The sequence below is a fragment of the Ochotona princeps genome, chromosome 29, assembly GCF_030435755.1.
Source record: "Ochotona princeps isolate mOchPri1 chromosome 29, mOchPri1.hap1, whole genome shotgun sequence".
Lineage (NCBI taxonomy): Eukaryota > Metazoa > Chordata > Mammalia > Lagomorpha > Ochotonidae > Ochotona > Ochotona princeps.
Genome location: NC_080860.1, coordinates 17,387,938 through 17,405,568, shown reverse-complemented (window position 1 = coordinate 17,405,568; position 17,631 = coordinate 17,387,938). Strand labels below are relative to the sequence as shown.

The window sequence follows — 17,631 nt, the reverse complement described above, 5'->3', positions numbered from 1 at the left end:
AGTCCTAGAAGAGAAGGCTGTCAGAATATGCACAGTGGGAAGGACAGTGTGGGAGCCAGAGTCGTGAAAGCATGCGTTCACTTCTGAACTGCAGTCATGGAGGAGAAAGGTCGCAACTATGGTGCGTGCAAAGGTTACTACCCAAGATACAAGGATAATTGGTCCTGTTTAAGAACTGTGCCTCAGGAATATAAAGAAATGGCCGTGTGACATCCGTGTGCCACCTTACCAGCTTGATGCTACCCTTAGTTTTTTGTTGATTTCCCCAGTGCTTGGGTAAAAACTATAGAGCATTAAAACTTGCCTATGTGTTTTGTTTTGTTTTGTCCCCCCACCTCCCCAGAGGTAGATCTGCCTGGATTGAATGTGTTGTAAAAGCTTTTGATCTGGTATATAAGCTTGTGCTCAACATAGACATAGAAGAAGTTGGGAACTCTTATCGGTAACATGAAGGTCACTATGGCTTTTTTGGCAGATACAGCAGCCCCCTCTTTTTTTTTTTTTTTTAAAGATTTATTCATTCTATTACAGCCAGATATACACAGAGGAGGAGAGACAGAGAGAAAGATCCTCTGTCAGATGATTCACTCCCCAAGTGAGCCGCAACGGGCCGATGTGCGCCGATCCGAAGCCGGGAACCTGGAACCTCTTCCTGGTCTCCCACATGGGTGCAGTGTGCCAGTGCATTGGGCCGTCCTCGACTGCTTTCCCAGGCCACAAGCAGGGAGCCGGATGGGAAGTGGAGCTGCCGGGATTAGAACCGGCACCCATATGGGATCCCGGGGCATTCAAGGCGAGGACCCTAGCCGCCAGGCCACGCCGCCGGGCCCAGCCCCCTCTTTTTTACGGTTTTACTCTAGTTTCAGTTAACCTGCAGTCAGCTGCAGTGTGAAAATATTAAATGGAAAGTTCCAGAAACCATTCAAAAGTTTTGAATATTTCTGTTATATTGTTATGATCTGTTTTTTAAATGCTAATCAAATTTTGGTAGTTTTATTATTTCCCTTTAATTATAAAGCCAAATTTACAGAAAGTTCTGTGTCCACTAGTTCACTCCCCAAGTAGCTGCCACGGCCAGAGCTGAGCTGATCCGAAGCCAGGAGCCGGGAGTTTCCTTCTGGCTTCTGGGTCTCCCACATGGATGCAGAGTCCAAGGCTTTGGGCCAACCTCAAATGCTTTCCAGGCCACGTGCCGGGAGCTGGATGGGAAGTGGAGCAACCTGGACACCAACCACCACCCATGTGGGATTCTGGCAGTTGCAAAGCAAGGATTTAGCCACTAGGCTATTGTGCTGGTTTGATTTACCCACTTGGGAGGCTTTGAATATACCCACAGTGGATAGGGAGGGACTGCTGTGTGATGGTATATGGAGGAGACATTATGTAAGCAACACAGTGTCTGTTGATCACCAAAATATGTTGTTGGAGAAACTTAAAAAAACAAAATTGTTGTTGTTGTTGTTATTCTTATTGGAAAATCAGATAAACAGAGAGGAAGATCTTTCATCTAATGATTCATTCCCCAGTTGACCTCTACGACTGGAGCTGTGCTGACCTGAAGCCAGGAGCATCTTCAGGCGTTCCTTGACTGTTTTCCCAGGCCACAAGCAGGGAGCTGGATGGAAAGCAGGGCTGCTGGGATTAGAACTGGAGCCCATATGGGATCCCGAGGCATGCAAAGAGAGGACTTTAGCCACTATCTACTGCGCCGGCCCTGAAGAGACTTTCAAAAAATGAAAAATGAGAATGTCTTCTATTGCTGATTCACTACTCATATGCCCACAGTAGGGAGGACTGAGCCCTGCCAAGGCCGGGAGCTGCATCCAGGGCTCCCACGTGAGTGGCTAGAATCCAAACACTTCAACCCTCATCTGCTGCTTGCCAGGACATGCATTAGCTGACAATGCTGGCTGGAAAGTGAAGCTAGGATTCAAACCTAGGGATTCTGATAGGGGGTGAGGGAGTCCCAAGGGGACATCTTTTCTCTTTTTAGTTTCCTTTTCAGTATTATCCACATAGTTGAGAAGGTTGCATGCCTATGTGGGCTTCTAGTTAAGGTGGGGAGGCCTAGGCATGGAGGAACGTGGGTGGGATGTTTCAGACTTTTTTTCTCTGTGTCTACGGAGGAAGAGGAGTCCACTCCTTACTGTCACACCACACCAGGGGATGAGGGACATTCATCTGATGACACCTTAGAGACCCCAGTGTGAGTAAGAATGGTTTCCTTGCTCCAGGGTTAAGATGATACCTCCAAGATCTGTTGATTTACAAATTCCACCTTAACACATCCACAGACCCAGGAAGATACTGCAAAGTTTGGCCAGGATTGTCCAACCTGTTCTGCTCTCTATCCTCTGACAGGCAGTCGATGTCCCTTGCTGGCCTAGATGAACTGGCCATCATGTCCCCAGTATGCATCTGAGCATGTTGTGCACTAACAGGCATCAGTGACTGAAGAGGCCCAGTCCTGATACGTGTACTGCAAGGTCTGACCACACATTTTGATTTTTCCCTGTGGCCAGGGTTTGTGAGTCCAGTGGTCTAGTCAGGGAGTCCCCCAAGCAACCTTGCCCTGGGTGACCGCAGACTTGACTTTTCTGTTCACTGGGTTTGGTCTCACGTGCTCCAACCAGGGCACATACCAGTGGATGTAGCTGCCCAGCCTAGCCAGCCTGCCATAGACCCAATCCTCATGCATACCAGTGGGTGTCATGGCCTAGTTGGTGTGACCTCCAGTTGCCCCCACCAGGCCTGCCCAGCCTCTGTTGTTGCCCAGCCCAGCCCAGCTCACATCCCATGCAGCTCTTATGTACACTTACAGGTACTGTGACTTAGGTCAGTTCGACCCAGCCCTCACATATGCCAACAGGTGCCATTCCCTTGTGCAACCTGGCCTGCTCCCAGCACTGGTTCTTTTGCTCACCTATGATATAGGTACAGTACAGCCTAGCAGGGCAGTACCTGTAGTTCCCCTACCAGGCCTGCTCCCAGACCTAGTCCTCCCATAGTCCTGGCTCTCACATGCACCAGTGTGGGCTGTAGCCCAGCAGGGAACTCTCTAGAGTTTCCATACCAGGCCTATTCCCAGCCCTGGGTTTTGCATATGCTGGGGAATGCTTCAACCCAACCTGGTATGGCCCACACGACTTGCACCCAGTCCTCGCATTTGCCAGCTATGGCAACAGCCTAGTCTGGGTGACCCACATCCATTCTGGCTCTCAGATGTGCCAGAGGGTGCAGCATGCTAGCCGAGCTTGGCCCACCCCAGGCCTATTCTCAGCCCCAGGTCGTGCATGTGCTGGTGAGTGCTTTGACCCAGCCCAGCGTGACCCATCCACGGTCTCAGCTCTCAGTGGCAGTTGTTGCAGCCTGGCCCAGCCAAGTACACCCTACACCCTGTCATGCCCCTCCTGCATGCCAAAGGACCCTGTAGCCTGGCATGTCCCCAAAGGGGCATCGTAACTGCTGCACCAAACACAGTCCCTGGAGAAAGGTGGTTGCTAGCAGTGTGTTCAAAAGAGACCCAATCTTATGCATTTTGTGTGAATTTCCTTTAATGAAAGATTGTTGCACTAAATGTGTGTCAAACATACTGCTTCGAATCCTGAGTATCTTTGATCCTAAGGGAATTCTGCAAAACCATGAAAAGAACCTGCTGTTTGTTTAAAAGGAGACCTTGTAAAGATTAAAAGGCTATATAAGTTATAAAATCTGAACTTCGGGCATGGGGCACTAGCATAGCAGTTAAAGTCCTTGCCTTGAATGCGCCAGGATCCCATATGGGCGCTGATTCTAATCCTGGCAGCTCCACTTCCCATCCAGCTCCCTGCTTGTGGCCTGGGAAAGCAGCTGAGGACCGCCCAAAGTCTTGGATTCCTGCACCTGCCTGGGAGACCCAGATGAAGTTCCAGAGTCCTGACTTTGGATCAGCTCAGCTCTGCCCATTGTGGCCGCTTAGGGAGTGAATCAGTGGGCGGAAGATCTTCCTCTCTGTCTCTCCTCCTCTCTGTGTATCTGACCTTGCAATAAAAATAAATAAAATTTAAAAAAAAAATCTGAACTTCATGAACTCAGCAGTAAAATTGGTGGCCGTAAGTTCTTGTCTGGATTTGCCCATGGTTCTCGTCTCCTGTTGTTCAATGTGTGATAGAGAAATATCCAGAGTACACTACTAAGACTTAGGATAGAACTCCCTCTCCATTATCTCAACAGTTATGTTTGGTAAGGAATGTTATTAATGCCTTGTACAGTTTGCATGATTGATGGCTATATTTAATTAGATCAGCCGTTGCTCCAAGTTGAGATACGTAGGATAAAATTCCTTTGTAAACTGTGTAAAAATAATTTTAAGTTACTGTTTTGCAGTTCTTGTTAGATAGTCTAGGAAACTGAAAGATCCATCTGAAGACATAAAAGTTTATTTTTTTTACAATATTTTAAGCTATAAAACTCAGTATAGCTGTTTCTACAAATGCCAGGAAATAGAAAGTAACTCCTCATTTGGTCCCTGTCATTAGAAAATTCGGTGTATAGACAGTCCTGTCCCCAGTGGGGCCAGCCCTGCCCTGCTCTTGTGATGTGCCATGGCCTGTTCCTCTGGAGCTGAGGTCTGGGAGAGTGCGCATGGGCAGGGCTCTGGTAACCAGCAGGGTCCCAGACTCAGACCCAGCAAGCTTGGAAGAACTCAACCAGCATCCATGTCCCTCCAGGTATTGGTTTCTCCTGCTCTAAACTAGTCTCAGAAATGAATGAATCAATGACTGTTTGTAGAACCTACAGCCAACTTTTAATGGGAAATCAGAACGCAAGTGAACATTGTGGTAGCTTTTTTCTAAATGCTCCTAACAGCTTGTCAAAATTTTATAGAGAAGTTTCCTAAATTAATTTTTATTCCAAAGCATCAGGCAGCCAGAAGACATGTTGGATCAGGAGGCAGAGAATGGGTCTGACATCAGTTGGAAAAACATTGTGTTCTTTGCCATTTTTTTATGTTACACATAAGGGGTTTTAATGTATATTAACGTAAAGTTGAAACAGTAACCGAGAGTGTTCCACGCTCATACTCACTCCCCAAATTGTGCTAATAGCCAGACCTAGACCAGGCCAAAGCCGGGAGGCTGGAGCGCCATCCAGGTCTAGCACATTTGGTGGTAGGGTCCAGGTACTTGGGCCATCTTTCACTGCCTTGCCAGGCGCAGGGATTCAGCCTGCTGCACCACAGCACTGGTCCCAAACTTATTTTTTGTTCAGTTTTTCCCTTCCCTTTTTTTTTTTTTTTTTTAAGATTTATTTCTTTTTATTACAAAGTCAGATATATAGAGAGGAGGAGAGGCAGAGAGGAAGATCTTCCGTCCACTGATTCACTCCCCAAGTAAGCGCAATGGCCAGTGCTGTGCTGATCCGGAGCTAGGAGCCAGGGACTTCCTCCAGGTCTCCCATGTGGGTACAGGATCCCAAAGCATTGGGCCGTCCTCGACTGCTTTCCCAGGCCACAAGCAGGGAGCTGGATGGGAAGTGGAGCAGCTGGGATTAGAACCAGCGCCCATATGGGATCCTGGCACGTTCAAGACAAGGACTTTAGCTGCTAGGCCACTGCGCCCTTCCCTTCCCTTTTGAAGTACCTTCGTTACAATTATCCCATCCCATGATGCAAGAGGGATCCAGGTGAAAATTTTATCTTGTTAATTCAAGAAACTGTCAAGTTAATTCAAGAAAAATTTTGCCGGAAACGTTAATGATCAACTGTTGATATGTAAGTAAATCTAGTTGATAGAAAAATGTTTTAAGACTGCTACTACTACTACTACACATCTGGTATGCTGGAACTCTCAGCTGATAAGATTATAGGAACGAGAGAGTTTGTCTTGATAAGTTTCTGCAAATGTTTATTGTACAGCTCACTTTGTGGGGCATGAGGCAATTACAAAGAATTATTTATGGTGGTACATGTCCATTCCAACAAAAAGACTGTCAGGGACCCCCGTGGCAGAGCCCCCCTCCTGATCTGGAGGTGGCCCACCGCTGTGGTGGTGGGGCTGGGGATTCCTCATATCTGATCTCAGCCTCATGCTCCACCTCCTCCTCCTGTTTTTATTCTAAATTCTTATTTATTTTCATTTTATTTGAAAGGCCTGAAGACAGAGAAATAACCATTTGCTGGTTCAGTCATCCAAATGCCTCCTGCCAAAGCCCCCTGTTCCGCAGGTGGCAGGGACCCAGCTACTTCCAGCCTGCTGCCTCTCAGGTCATGCATTAGCAGGAAGCAAGAAGCAGAAGCAGACTTCAAAGCTGAACCCAGGAACTCTAAGATTCAGGCATCTCAGCAGCTGTGCAAAGGGACTGTTTTCTTTCCAGTCCATTCAATGGACTGGTTTTCTTGACTCAGAACCTTTTTTAAAAATTCCTTTTTTGCACTTGCTTCCTTTCTCTTATTTTTCTTTCTCTTTTGTTCATTTTTAGAGTGACAGGGACAGAGAGAGAGAGTGGTCGATCTCCCATTCACTGGGTCACTCCCCAAATATCCACAATAGTCAGGGCTTTGGTCACAGCACTTGGATCATCGTGTGCTGGCTCCTAGAGCGTGCGTGTTAGCAGGACACTGTATCGGAAGTGCGGAGTAGCTGAGACAGCACCCACTCCTTGACTTAAAACCTTTTAAAAGAGAACCTAGTGAGGCAGAGGGACAGTGGAATGACTCTTTCCTGAACTTGTTTTGCACGCCTTCCCCATTTAAAAATCCTAACCAAGGAAAATGGGACATGACCGAAGCAGTGACTTTTGGCACTCTGGCAGGATGTTTTGGGTCCTCTCCACCAAGGACACCTCCTTAGAGCAACAGATGGGGTCGAGTGAAAAATCTCAGCAGTCTTTCCAGGGGCTAGAGCCAGTGAGGGTCAGTCCTGGAAGCTCACCGAAGACCTTGGGAGTCTGTATGTAGCCAACCCCAGCTGACATATTGGAACCTCTCAGAGTTCTAGTGTTCCCCCCTACCCCCCTTAGGGATAACCAGAATGAGAATGGTAATGAATGATAGAAGCCTCTGCTTGTGGAACACCCTCTGCCAGCGTGTTCCGGCAAGGAGTCTCAGTTGTGCCCATCCACCCGTGAGGCTGCTGTCAGCACCTGTGGCTAGGAGGTGAGAGCCTGAGGCGGGAACAGAACTCTGATCCCTCATCCTGTCATCTTTTGTTCTAGCATTGGTCCTTTTCCACAAAGCAGGAACACGGAAGAGTATATTAAATAATATCTAATCACACACCTCACTGTCATCCTGAGAACTAGAAAAGCAAGAAAGCAGTAGCAAATGCAGCTATGCGTAAGTATTTTCTCAACATTTTCTTCTGAAATAACTTCAGACTTAACAAGTGGCAAGAACAGTGCAAGTAATCCCCCATGCACATACCTCACTTGTTAACATTTTACCACATTGCCTGTTTTTCCTGAGTAATTTTAAAACAGGGTAGCAAGCATGATGTCTAAATATTCCAGTGTGTATTTCCTAACAAAGACAGTGTGTTACCTGGCCAGAGTACATTCATCAGAATCAGGAAATTAACTCTGCTCCAGGTGCTATTATCCAATCTACAGATCATATTCATGGCTGGCCAATAATCCCACTGCTATTTTTTTCCCTCACAAAAGAAAAAAAAAAACTTTGTTTCTGGGAGGGGGAGGAGTTTATGGTGTAGCAACCTTACAACCCACCACTTGCAGCGCCTGCTTTCCATGTGAGAATGCCCGTTCAGTTGCTGACCGATGCAGCTGCTTACAGTGCACTCTTGAGAGGCAGCAGAGAGCTCAGGTGCCTAGGCCCTTGCCACCAGTGTGGAAATGCAGTTGCAATTCTGGGCTCCTGGCTTTGGCCCTCTGGCCTATCCTACTTCCAGCTATAATGGACATTTGGAGAATGAACCCGCAGGTGAAAAACTGGTTTATCTCTGTCTCTTCCAAGTAGATGAAAATAAACATTTTTTAAAATAAAATGCAATATAAATGTAAGATCACTTGTCACATGCAGTTATGTATTTCATTCATCTTCTTTATTGTGGGAGAGGTTTTTTTGTTTGTTTTATTTTTAAGATTTACTTATTTTTATTAGAAAAGCAGAAATAGGGCCCAGCGCAGTAGCCTAGCGGCTAAAAGTCCTCGCGGGTTAAATGTACCAGGATCCCATATGGTTCTAATCCTGGCAGCCCCACTTCCCATCCAGCTCCCTGCTTGTGGCCTGGGAAGGCAGTCACGGACAGCCCAAAGCCTTGGGACCCTGCACCGACATGGGAGACCTGGAGGAAGTTCCTGGTTCCTGGCTCTGGATCGGCACAACACCGGCTGTTGCGCTCTCTTGGGCATGAATCAGTGGACCGAAGATGTTCCTCTCTGTCTCTCCTCTCTGTATATCTGACTCTGTAATAAAATTAATAGGGCCTAGCATGATAGCGTAGTGGTTAAGGTCCTCGCCTTGAACATGCCGGGATCCCATATGGGTGCCAGTTCTAATTCTGGTGGTCCCGCTTCCCATCTAGCCCCCTGCCTGTGGCCTGGGAAAGTAGTTCAGGAAGGCCCAAAGCTTTGGGACCCCGCACCTGTGTGGGAGACCCAGAAGAGGTTCTTGACTCCTGGCTCCAGATTGGCTCAGCTCCAGCCATTGTGGCCGCTTGGGGAGTGAACCGTCAGACAGAAGATCTTCCTCTCTGTTTCTCCTCCTCTCTGTATATCTGCCTTTCCAATAAAAATAAATAAATCTTTAAAAAAAAGAAAAATAAATAAATCCTTAAAGAAAAAAAAAGAAAGAATGGCAGATATACAGAAAGAGAGCTCTTCCACCCACTGGTTTACTCCCCAAGTGTCCTCAATGGCCGGAGCTGAACCAATCCAAAATCAGGAGCCAAGAGCTTCTGGGTCTCCCACGCAGGTGCCGGATCCCAAGGCTTTAGACCATCCTATGGTTTTCTGGGAAAGTTTTTTAGCTTCCATTCTTTTAAACAGCATAGGCCATTTTGTAACATTTCTATATTGGCTCGTCTCTGCTTTCTTGTGGTTAGATCCTGGTTGTGCATTTTGGTGCAGGAGTACCACAGAAGTGAAATTAGTTCTCTTTGGTGCCTCCTGTGCCAGGTGCCTCATTCTTTGGGAGAGGGTTTAGTTCCATTGGTTTGGATAGTTTGAGCGGGGTCTGGTGGATTTTGCTCCACTGTGAAGTTAGTTTTTCCCTTTGTAATTAATGTGCATCTTCTGGGGGGAGAGATTGAGACAATGTAAATGTTTCTCTTTGAAATATTTGGCCTCTAGTTTTATTATGTTTTAATGGTTCTTGTTTGAGATAATTGCTATTGTGGTAATTTCTGAATGGTGGTTTTCTATTCCAGTCATTCCTTCTGTGGTAAAAGCTTTCTCAGGAGCCAGTGTAATGTCATAGTGCTGTAATCTTCCGCCTGAGGCGTCCGGTTCCCACTTGATTCCCAGTTGGAGTTCCAGTTGCTCATCTTCTGATCCAGCTCCCTGCTTGGTATGGGATAGCAGTGGAGCAGGGTTCAAGGCCTTGGGACACTAAACTCGCATGAGAGACCCAGAAGAAACTCGTAGCTCCTGGCTTCAGGTCAGCCCAGCTTCAGCTGTTGTGGCTATTTGAGGAGTGAACCGGTGATAAAAAAATCTCTTATCTCTGTCTTGCTTTCTCTGTTGACTCTGACTAGATTCTTTTTAAGGCAGAAAGAAAGATGTTAGCTTAAAAAAAAAAAGGAGCTTTCTCTTCTGTCATTTACAAATAAGTTCAGTGTGCTTTCCTGCTGGAATCTGTGCAGTATACCTTTTCCCTCCAAGTATAGTGAGTGGGTGCTTCTTTATAACTTCGTACTCTGTGAACCAGTTACACTTCAACAGAATAGGAAAGAGTACTCGTGTTCTGTGTCTGACTCTTCTAGTTCTCTTCCCTCAGTTCCTCAGATGACTAGGTTTTGTCTGTGTCCATCTATATTTGCCACTGCTAATGTCTTCCTTCCCTCTTCCCTTCCTTGGGTTCTTCTCTCTTTTTCTTTTAAAGAGAGAAGAGACGGAGATCTTCCATCCACTAGTTCTCTCCCCAAATGGCCACAGTGGCCGTAGTGGATGGAGCTGAGCCTTTCGGAAGCTAGGAGCCAGGAGCTTCTTCTGGGTCTGCCTCACGGGTGCAGGGGCTCAAGGGCTTGAGCCATCTGCTGCTGCTTTCCAAGGCTATTAGCAAGGACCTTGATAGAAAGTGGAGCAACCGGGACACAAACCAGAGCCCATGGGGGTAGATTGGCACCACAAGTGGAGGCTTAGCTCACTATACCACGATGCTAGCCGCTTGAGCTCTGTTTTCACAACAGAAGTTTCCATTCAGTGTAGAAATAGCAGTTAAAACTTTGGAGAGGGGAGAGGTGACCCAGAAGGAATGCTTAATATAAAGCATCCATCATTGGTTAGTGATAGAGGCCTACCTAGTAAGCCCAATACAAGTTGAGCAGCCTCAGTCCAAAAAGCTGAGATCTTTCAAAATCTGAATCTGTGGATTGTTGACGTGGTACCACACGCAGAAGACGCCGCAGCTGATCTCGTGTGGCAGGGAGCCGTCAAAACCAAGGCATGTTAGGAAGCAGGTATTGTGGCATAATAGATAAGCTGCTGCTTGGGACACCCACATTCTGTGCCAGAGTGCTAGGATAGCCCCACTGCTTCTGATCCCACTCCCCCTGATGCGGATCCTCAGAGGAACCAGTGATTGCTCGAGTATTTGAGCCTGTGTTACTCATGTGGAGCAGCTGGCTCCTGGCATTGGCCTGATCCAGTCGCAGCTGTTTCAGGCAGTTGGAGAGTAAACCAGCAGGTAAAGGATTTCTCTCTTCACTCTCACTCTGCTTTTGCTTGTCAAATATAAAAAGAAAGGCATTCCAAGGGCCTTGTGACATAGTGGGCTAGATGTATACCTGCTGTGCCAGTTTCCTGTGAGAATACTGGTATGAGTCCCAGCTGTTCCATTTCCAATGAATCTCCCTGCTAACGTGCTTGAGAAAGCAGAAGTACTCGGGCCTGTGCTAGCGATGTGGGAGACAGGGATGGGATTCTAGGCCCTTAGCTTTGAGCAGACCCAGGCTCAGGTCTGGCTCTTGAAGCCATTTGGGGTGGGAACCAGCCAGTGGGAAATCAGTCCCTTTCTTCCCCTGTCTCTGTAATTCTGCCTTTCAGATAAATAAATCTTTTTTTTTAATTATTCTCACCAAATAAATGTAAATATTTTTTTGTTTTTTTCTTTTTTTTCTTTTTTAATACATTTTTTATTATTGTTATTTTATAATACAGTTTCATATTCCTTTATCCCCTCCCCCCCAGTTCCGCTATATCATTACTAACATAAAGTTCTTCATACTCAGTCATATGTCCATCATTGCGGGCACGGACAATGGCAGAGAGTCCAGAATCCTTTTGTCAAGATATAGTAAACAGTTCCATTGTAAGTCCATCAGATAAATAAATCTTAAAAAACGCTTTTCTGAAAATATTGTATAAAAATCTCATGGCTATAATATGTATACAATGTATGTGAATATTAATGAATTTCATGTTCAGACTCAGGCCCCAAATGCACTGCAGTGATTATACATATATATAAAAATCTGAAACACTTTAGGTTCTAAACATTTTAGACAAGGGATGCTGGAGCTTGTGGTACCCTACCATCCTGAGGCTGAAGGGCACGGCACTGCCCAGTCATGTTTTTCTGAGTTTCATCAGTGGAAAGAAACCAGTTGCCACTGATGATGCTTGCCCCTTTCCTTCAGTGAAGGGTGATGGGAAGAAAATGGCCAATCTAAGAGGTTTGGGGGAGAATGGATTTATAATATCCAAGATGGCTAATGAGGACTTAAGATGCTCATACATCCCGTCTCTTAATATTTTCCTCCCAAGTAGAAAAAGCATGACATTGCAGCAATTTATGTCTTCTTTCAGAAGGCATTTACCAGTTTTGGTTTGGTTTGGTTTGGGTTTTGGCCATACAGGTTGACATTTTTTGATCTATTATTCTTCAGAAAAACTTGTGGTTTTTCAAGCTCAAGTTCTAGAAATTCGGCTATACTTAAAGATGGGTTTCCCTTAGATCCCAATCCTTGTGACCGCCAGCACATTCCTGGGGTCACAAAGGAGACTGTCAGGAAGATTGACACTTATAGTCACAGATGTCTCTGAGTCCTCCATAACATCTGGATTTTTCTGTTTTTGTTTATTATTTTTATTTTTATTTTGCTGTAGGAGGACCTCCTGATACAGTCCAGCAAAGAACTTTTATGTACAGACCTCCCGGAAGATTTTCTTAGGAATAAAGGTAGCTGTTTGTCTGAAATCTTGGTGGTTGTTTTTTGTTGTTGTTGTTGTTGTTGCTGCTGCTGTTGTTTTCCTTTACCAAACCCGTTTTTATAGTTCAGTACTGATTTTACATGGAAAAAATATAAGGGTTACAGGACACTGCCTTGCAAGACGGACTTAACTGTATCAGCCGTGAATGTACTTGGATCCATCTATTAATGTTACTGAAAACAGTTACAGATAGAAGGGCCTTATTTCTACGTCATCATCGTCGTCATTATTGTTTCTGAGAGAGATCTCATTGACTGCCTCATGTCCCAAGTGTCCACACCAGCAGCCAGGGCCAGGCCGAAGCCGAGAGGTTGAGCCCAGTTGTGTCTGCCACGTGAGTAGCAGGAATCCAGTTGCTAGAGTCAGCTGCTTGAGACTAGCTGTGAAGCCAGGCACTTCAATGTGATATATTATGCGGGCGTCTTAACCAGTATCTAAACTGCTACGCAGAACACACACTCCTAGTGCTTTATTTTTGACAATAGTTCATGTTTCTTTTCAAAATCTTTATGTATATTTAAAAGACAGAATTAGAGGAAAAGACAGAAAAAGGATCTTCCATCTACAGGTTCTCTCTCCAAATGGCTGCATCAGCCAGAGCTGGGTGCTCCAAAGCCAGGAGCCAGGAGGTTTTTCTGGTGTCCTACATGATTGCAAGGGCCCAAGTAATTGGGCCATCTTTCACTGCTTTCCCAGGTACATTGGCAGACAGCTGGATCAGAAGGGGAGCAGTTGGGGTTCAAACCAGTGCTCATATGGGCTGCCAGTACTACAGGCAGCAACTCTACCCATTACAGCACAATGCCAGTCCCCATTAGCTTGTCTCTTAGTTTTTCCATAATGCTTTCCTCACCACTAACAGTATGTTGAGCCCTTACTGTTGATGTGAAATCTTTGAGTTTGTATGATGGCTTTTATGTTGCCTTGTTGGAAGCCTTTACTGGGACAGAAGAGTCCCACCACAGTGGCTTAGCACACATGACAGTGCATCTCGTTCTTGTTCTCCAGGACGCAGATGAGAGTTTCACTCTGGATCACTTGGAGAGTTTTTTGAGGCAATTCCATTATCTTGCTTTGTTCCTTGAGGTAGAGATTGTGTATAAGCATCAAAGTTGATCATGTTTAAATGGATTGAGGAGGAAGGTGAGACCCAGACAGGAGTGGCATTTTAGAGATGAAACTGGTGTTGTAATGGCATCTTTCTATCATTCTTACACATAACCTTTTCAAACAAGTCCCTGGAACTCAAAAATTGTTTCAGAAGAATAGAACATTCTGCTGTGATACCCATTTTAACTAACACTCAGAACAGTTGAAAGAGAAGGGTACTAGTCAGAGCACCTTGCAAAATGGTACCCCTAATCCTACCCATCTCTGCTCCTTCAAAGTCACTTCTGGACCCTGCCCCACACAGTCATGAAATAAAGAATAGCAGGCAAAATAGCATTCTTATAATTAAAGTTTCCGTTGGGTTAACACACAAACATCCTTTTTTTTTAAGTGGCAAGCTTGTTCTCATTTCACCTAATTAAGCTGCAGCAGACATATGACTGTAAAGAATTACCATGGTAACCTGGTAGCACTCTGAGTGAAACATTTATAGAAAAGGAAAAAACAACAACACAACACACTAAGGAGAGAGTATAATAGCTTAGCTTCAGTTTTTAAACAATTCTGTACAAGGAATTCAGATTCATTCCTCTGAAAACATAAATTATTACACTACACTAACATCACCCCATGTCCATGAAAGCACATTGCACTATGCTAAACAATGAACATGTCACAAAACAAATTCTTAATGTGCTCTGGGTTAGGAGATAAGATCTGGAGTAGAGTGCAGAGTTTGGCAGTGGGGCCCATGGAGAAGGTGCCATCAGATTTCCAAGGACTGATGTAAAATGTCAATTCACTAGCAGGCGATAAGGCAAAAAAATACTTGAAATTGACCCTGGCAAGCAGAAGCTGAGATGGTGGGTACATCAGAGAAGGAAATATAAGGCTGCTAGAGTTAAGCCAAGGCTATGAGTTTCGGCAGGTGGGCATGTTTCCTTCCTTGCATGTAATAGGGCAAGACCTCCAAAGGGAGCTAGCTATAATAGAAACAGAGCAAGCATAGCTCAAGCTAGTACTCCAATGTGGGATGCTAGCGTTGCCAGGACGGCTTAACTTAATGCCCCACTACACTGACCTAGATTGCTTTTTGTTTTGTTTAAGATTTCTTTATTTATTTAAAAGGCATTGTTACAGAGAAAGAGAGGGAGAGAAAGAGAAGCCTTATATTCATTGGTTGACTCACAGCTGGCTACAACAAACAGTGCTGAGCCAAGCTGACGGCCAGGAGCTTCATCTGGGTCTCCCATACAATGCAGGGCCCCCATGTCTTGGCCCATCTCCTGTTGCTTTCCCCGAGTACATGGACTTAAACCGGCACCCATGTGGGCACTGTGCACTGTGCACAGCAGCTGAACAAACTACACCAAGAGTGCCAACCCTGCTAGGTTACTTTTTACAGCATCTTGAGGCTACCATTGTATTGGAAAGGCAGATCTTCCATCCACTGACTCACTCCAAGTGGCCACAGTGGGTGGAGCTGAGCCGATCCAAAGCCTGGAGCTTCCTCTGGGTCGGCCACATGGATGCAGGGTACCAAGGCTTTGGGCTGTCCTCTACTGCTTTTCGGGGCCACAAGCATGGATGGGAAGCCTGGCAGCCGGAATTAGAACCGGCGCCCATATGGGATCCTGGGGCGTGCAAAGAGAAAACTCCAGCTTCTAGGCCTCCACACCAGGCCCAGCAGAGATCTTTAATTGCTGGTTGACTGTTTAAACACCTGCATAAGCCCAAAGTGAGCCAACTAAAGATCCAGAACTCAACTGGAGTCTTCCATATGGCAGGACCCAGCAACTTGAACTGTCACTTTTTGCCTCTCAGGCAGATTTTCAGAGAGAAAGAAAGGAAGGAAGATGTTCCATTACCGGTTCATTCCCCTAGTGGCCACAACAGCTAGAGATAGACCAGTCTTAATCCAGGAGCTTCTTCCAGGTCTCCTGTGTGGGTGCCAGATCTCAAGGCTTTGGACCTCCACTGCTTTGCCAGTCTATAAGCAGGGAGCTAGAAGGGAAGTGGTACAGCCAGGACACAAAGCAAAGCTCGCCCATATATGATCCCGGTGCTTACAAGATGAGGATTTAGGGCCCTGTGCGATAGCATAGTGGTTAAGGTGCTTACCTCGCACGCACCGAGGTCCCGTATGGGTGCCTGTTCTAATCCCGGCAGCCCTGCTTCCCAGCTCCCTGCCTGTGGCCTGGGAAAGCAGTTGAACACGGCCTAAAGCTTTGGGACCCTGCGCCCGCGTGGGAGACCCAGAAGAGGTTCTTGGCTCCTGGCTCCGGATTGGCTCAGCTCCCGCCATTGTGGCCACTTGGGGAGTGGTTCATCAGACGGAAGATCTTTGTCTCTCCTCTCTGTATATCCGACTTTGTAATAAAAATAAATAAATCTAAAAAAAAAAAAAAAAGATGAGGATTTAGCCATTGAACCACCACACAACCCTGTTTCAGGCTCTTCATTTTGTTCCATTGGTTTCTTATCTATCCTACGCTAGTAACACATTATTTGACACAGTAGCAAAGTATGAGTTAAAATCAGAATTGAATCTCCCAAGCTGGTTTTTCTTTTTTCAAGGTTGTTTCAATCATTATGTAACGAGTTTCTAGGTTCTAAGAACTTCACTTGTATCAGTTTCTGTAATCTTTACAATAGTCCTATAGTAGCTGTATCTTCATGCATTCCAGAGGATGACAATTAGGTCAGTGTTCCCCAGTCTTTTGAAACATATCTAAACAGCTTGGGGTTGGTTGAAGAGTTATTCAGTGTTTCTGAGCAGATACAGTGAGGAATGCAGTGGAGATGGTGCTGGAGAAGAAGAAAGGCTCAGAATAAACGCAGGAGGTCTGGTGAATGCGACAGAGAGAGAGATGATAAAACCACCGGGTGTTTTCATGCTAGAGACCCATAAATAGAGTGACTGCCATGATACGGAGAATGAGGCAATTTCACAATGAGCAGTATTGCGTGGGGAGTTAGGATTTTAAGGCTGCCATTTCTTAATGACTGGTGTATGTGTATACTTCTAACTCTAGTGTAAATCTACCATTTAATGTTTGCTGACTCTAAATTTTTTTAACTGACTTGTAAAACTGTACCTGGTTCATTGTCATGTGAAGTTTCCATGCATGGTGGAACCATTGTATGGTGTTAAAATCGAGATGAACGTGGACATGTCCTCAAACATTTGGCTTTTTGTGGTTAAAAAGATTTTAGAGTCCTTTCTTCTAACCTTTTTGAAATACACAGCGTATCGTCATTATCTGTAGTTAACCCTTCTGTGGCATAAAACTGAACATTTTGAAATAATGTTTCATGCCTGCTTGTTTTTACTTTCATTGTTGTTAGTCCTGTAAAATTAAGAATTAAAACAGAGCCAAGGAAAGGCACCACCTTTCCTTTATTAGGCAGGCATTGTAGCAGGTGGTGTTTTAGTGAGGTTATTTAATTTAACCCTCAATATAACCATGAGGAAACTGAGGCTGAAAGAGGTAAATAGCCCAGAGTGAAGATTCAAGCCTCGCTGACCTGGCTCCTGAGTCATAGCTCACTCACTCTCTCTTTCTGTCTCTCTTTTAAGATGTGTTTAGTGAAATGGCAGACTGGCAGAGAGACATCTTACGCATTGATTCACTCCCCGGATGCCTGTACCAGCCGGGGCTGAGGCAGGCTGAAGCCTTGAGCTCCATCCCGGTCTTCCCCATGGAGGGCAGGAACCTAGGTGCTTGGCCATCCTCTCTTGCCTGCTAGTCACATCAGCATGAAGCTGAGTCAGGATTGACCCTCTTCATATAGGCCGTAACTGTCGCTGCTGGTGGTGGTTCGTTCAATTTTCTGTGAGAAGTACCCAGGCATACACGTGTGCATATGTAGAGCTTTGGATTTGATTTCTACAAATAAAAGTGATGGAAATATTTTTGTAATTTAAAACTTTAGGAAATTTCTTTTTGTTGTATCCTGTTCCTGGATTTCAGATAAATTTTATAGTAGAGCTGCTCTATGAGGTGCATTTATATTCTGCTTAGAAAGTTTTCCCTTATGAATCATTTAAAACCTTTTCAGACTCTTTCAAAAGTATAATAAATTCTCAAATGTGTATCACTGATTTTCAATAATTATCAACTCAATCTTTTACAAAGATAGTTTTTCCAG

General features: G+C 45.3%; 1 protein-coding gene across 6 annotated transcripts in view; it reads left to right on the top strand.

Annotated features, from left to right (window-relative positions):
- PRR14L (proline rich 14 like) overlaps window positions 1–17,631 on the top strand; it is a 60,173-nt gene that overhangs the window by 21,805 nt on the left and 20,737 nt on the right. For all 6 annotated transcript variants that reach the window (XM_058656812.1, XM_058656811.1, XM_058656816.1 and 3 more), the window contains one exon: window positions 12,265–12,337. In XM_058656812.1, the coding sequence (XP_058512795.1) occupies window positions 12,265–12,337 (73 nt within the window). The remainder of the gene's footprint in view (window positions 1–12,264; window positions 12,338–17,631) is intronic.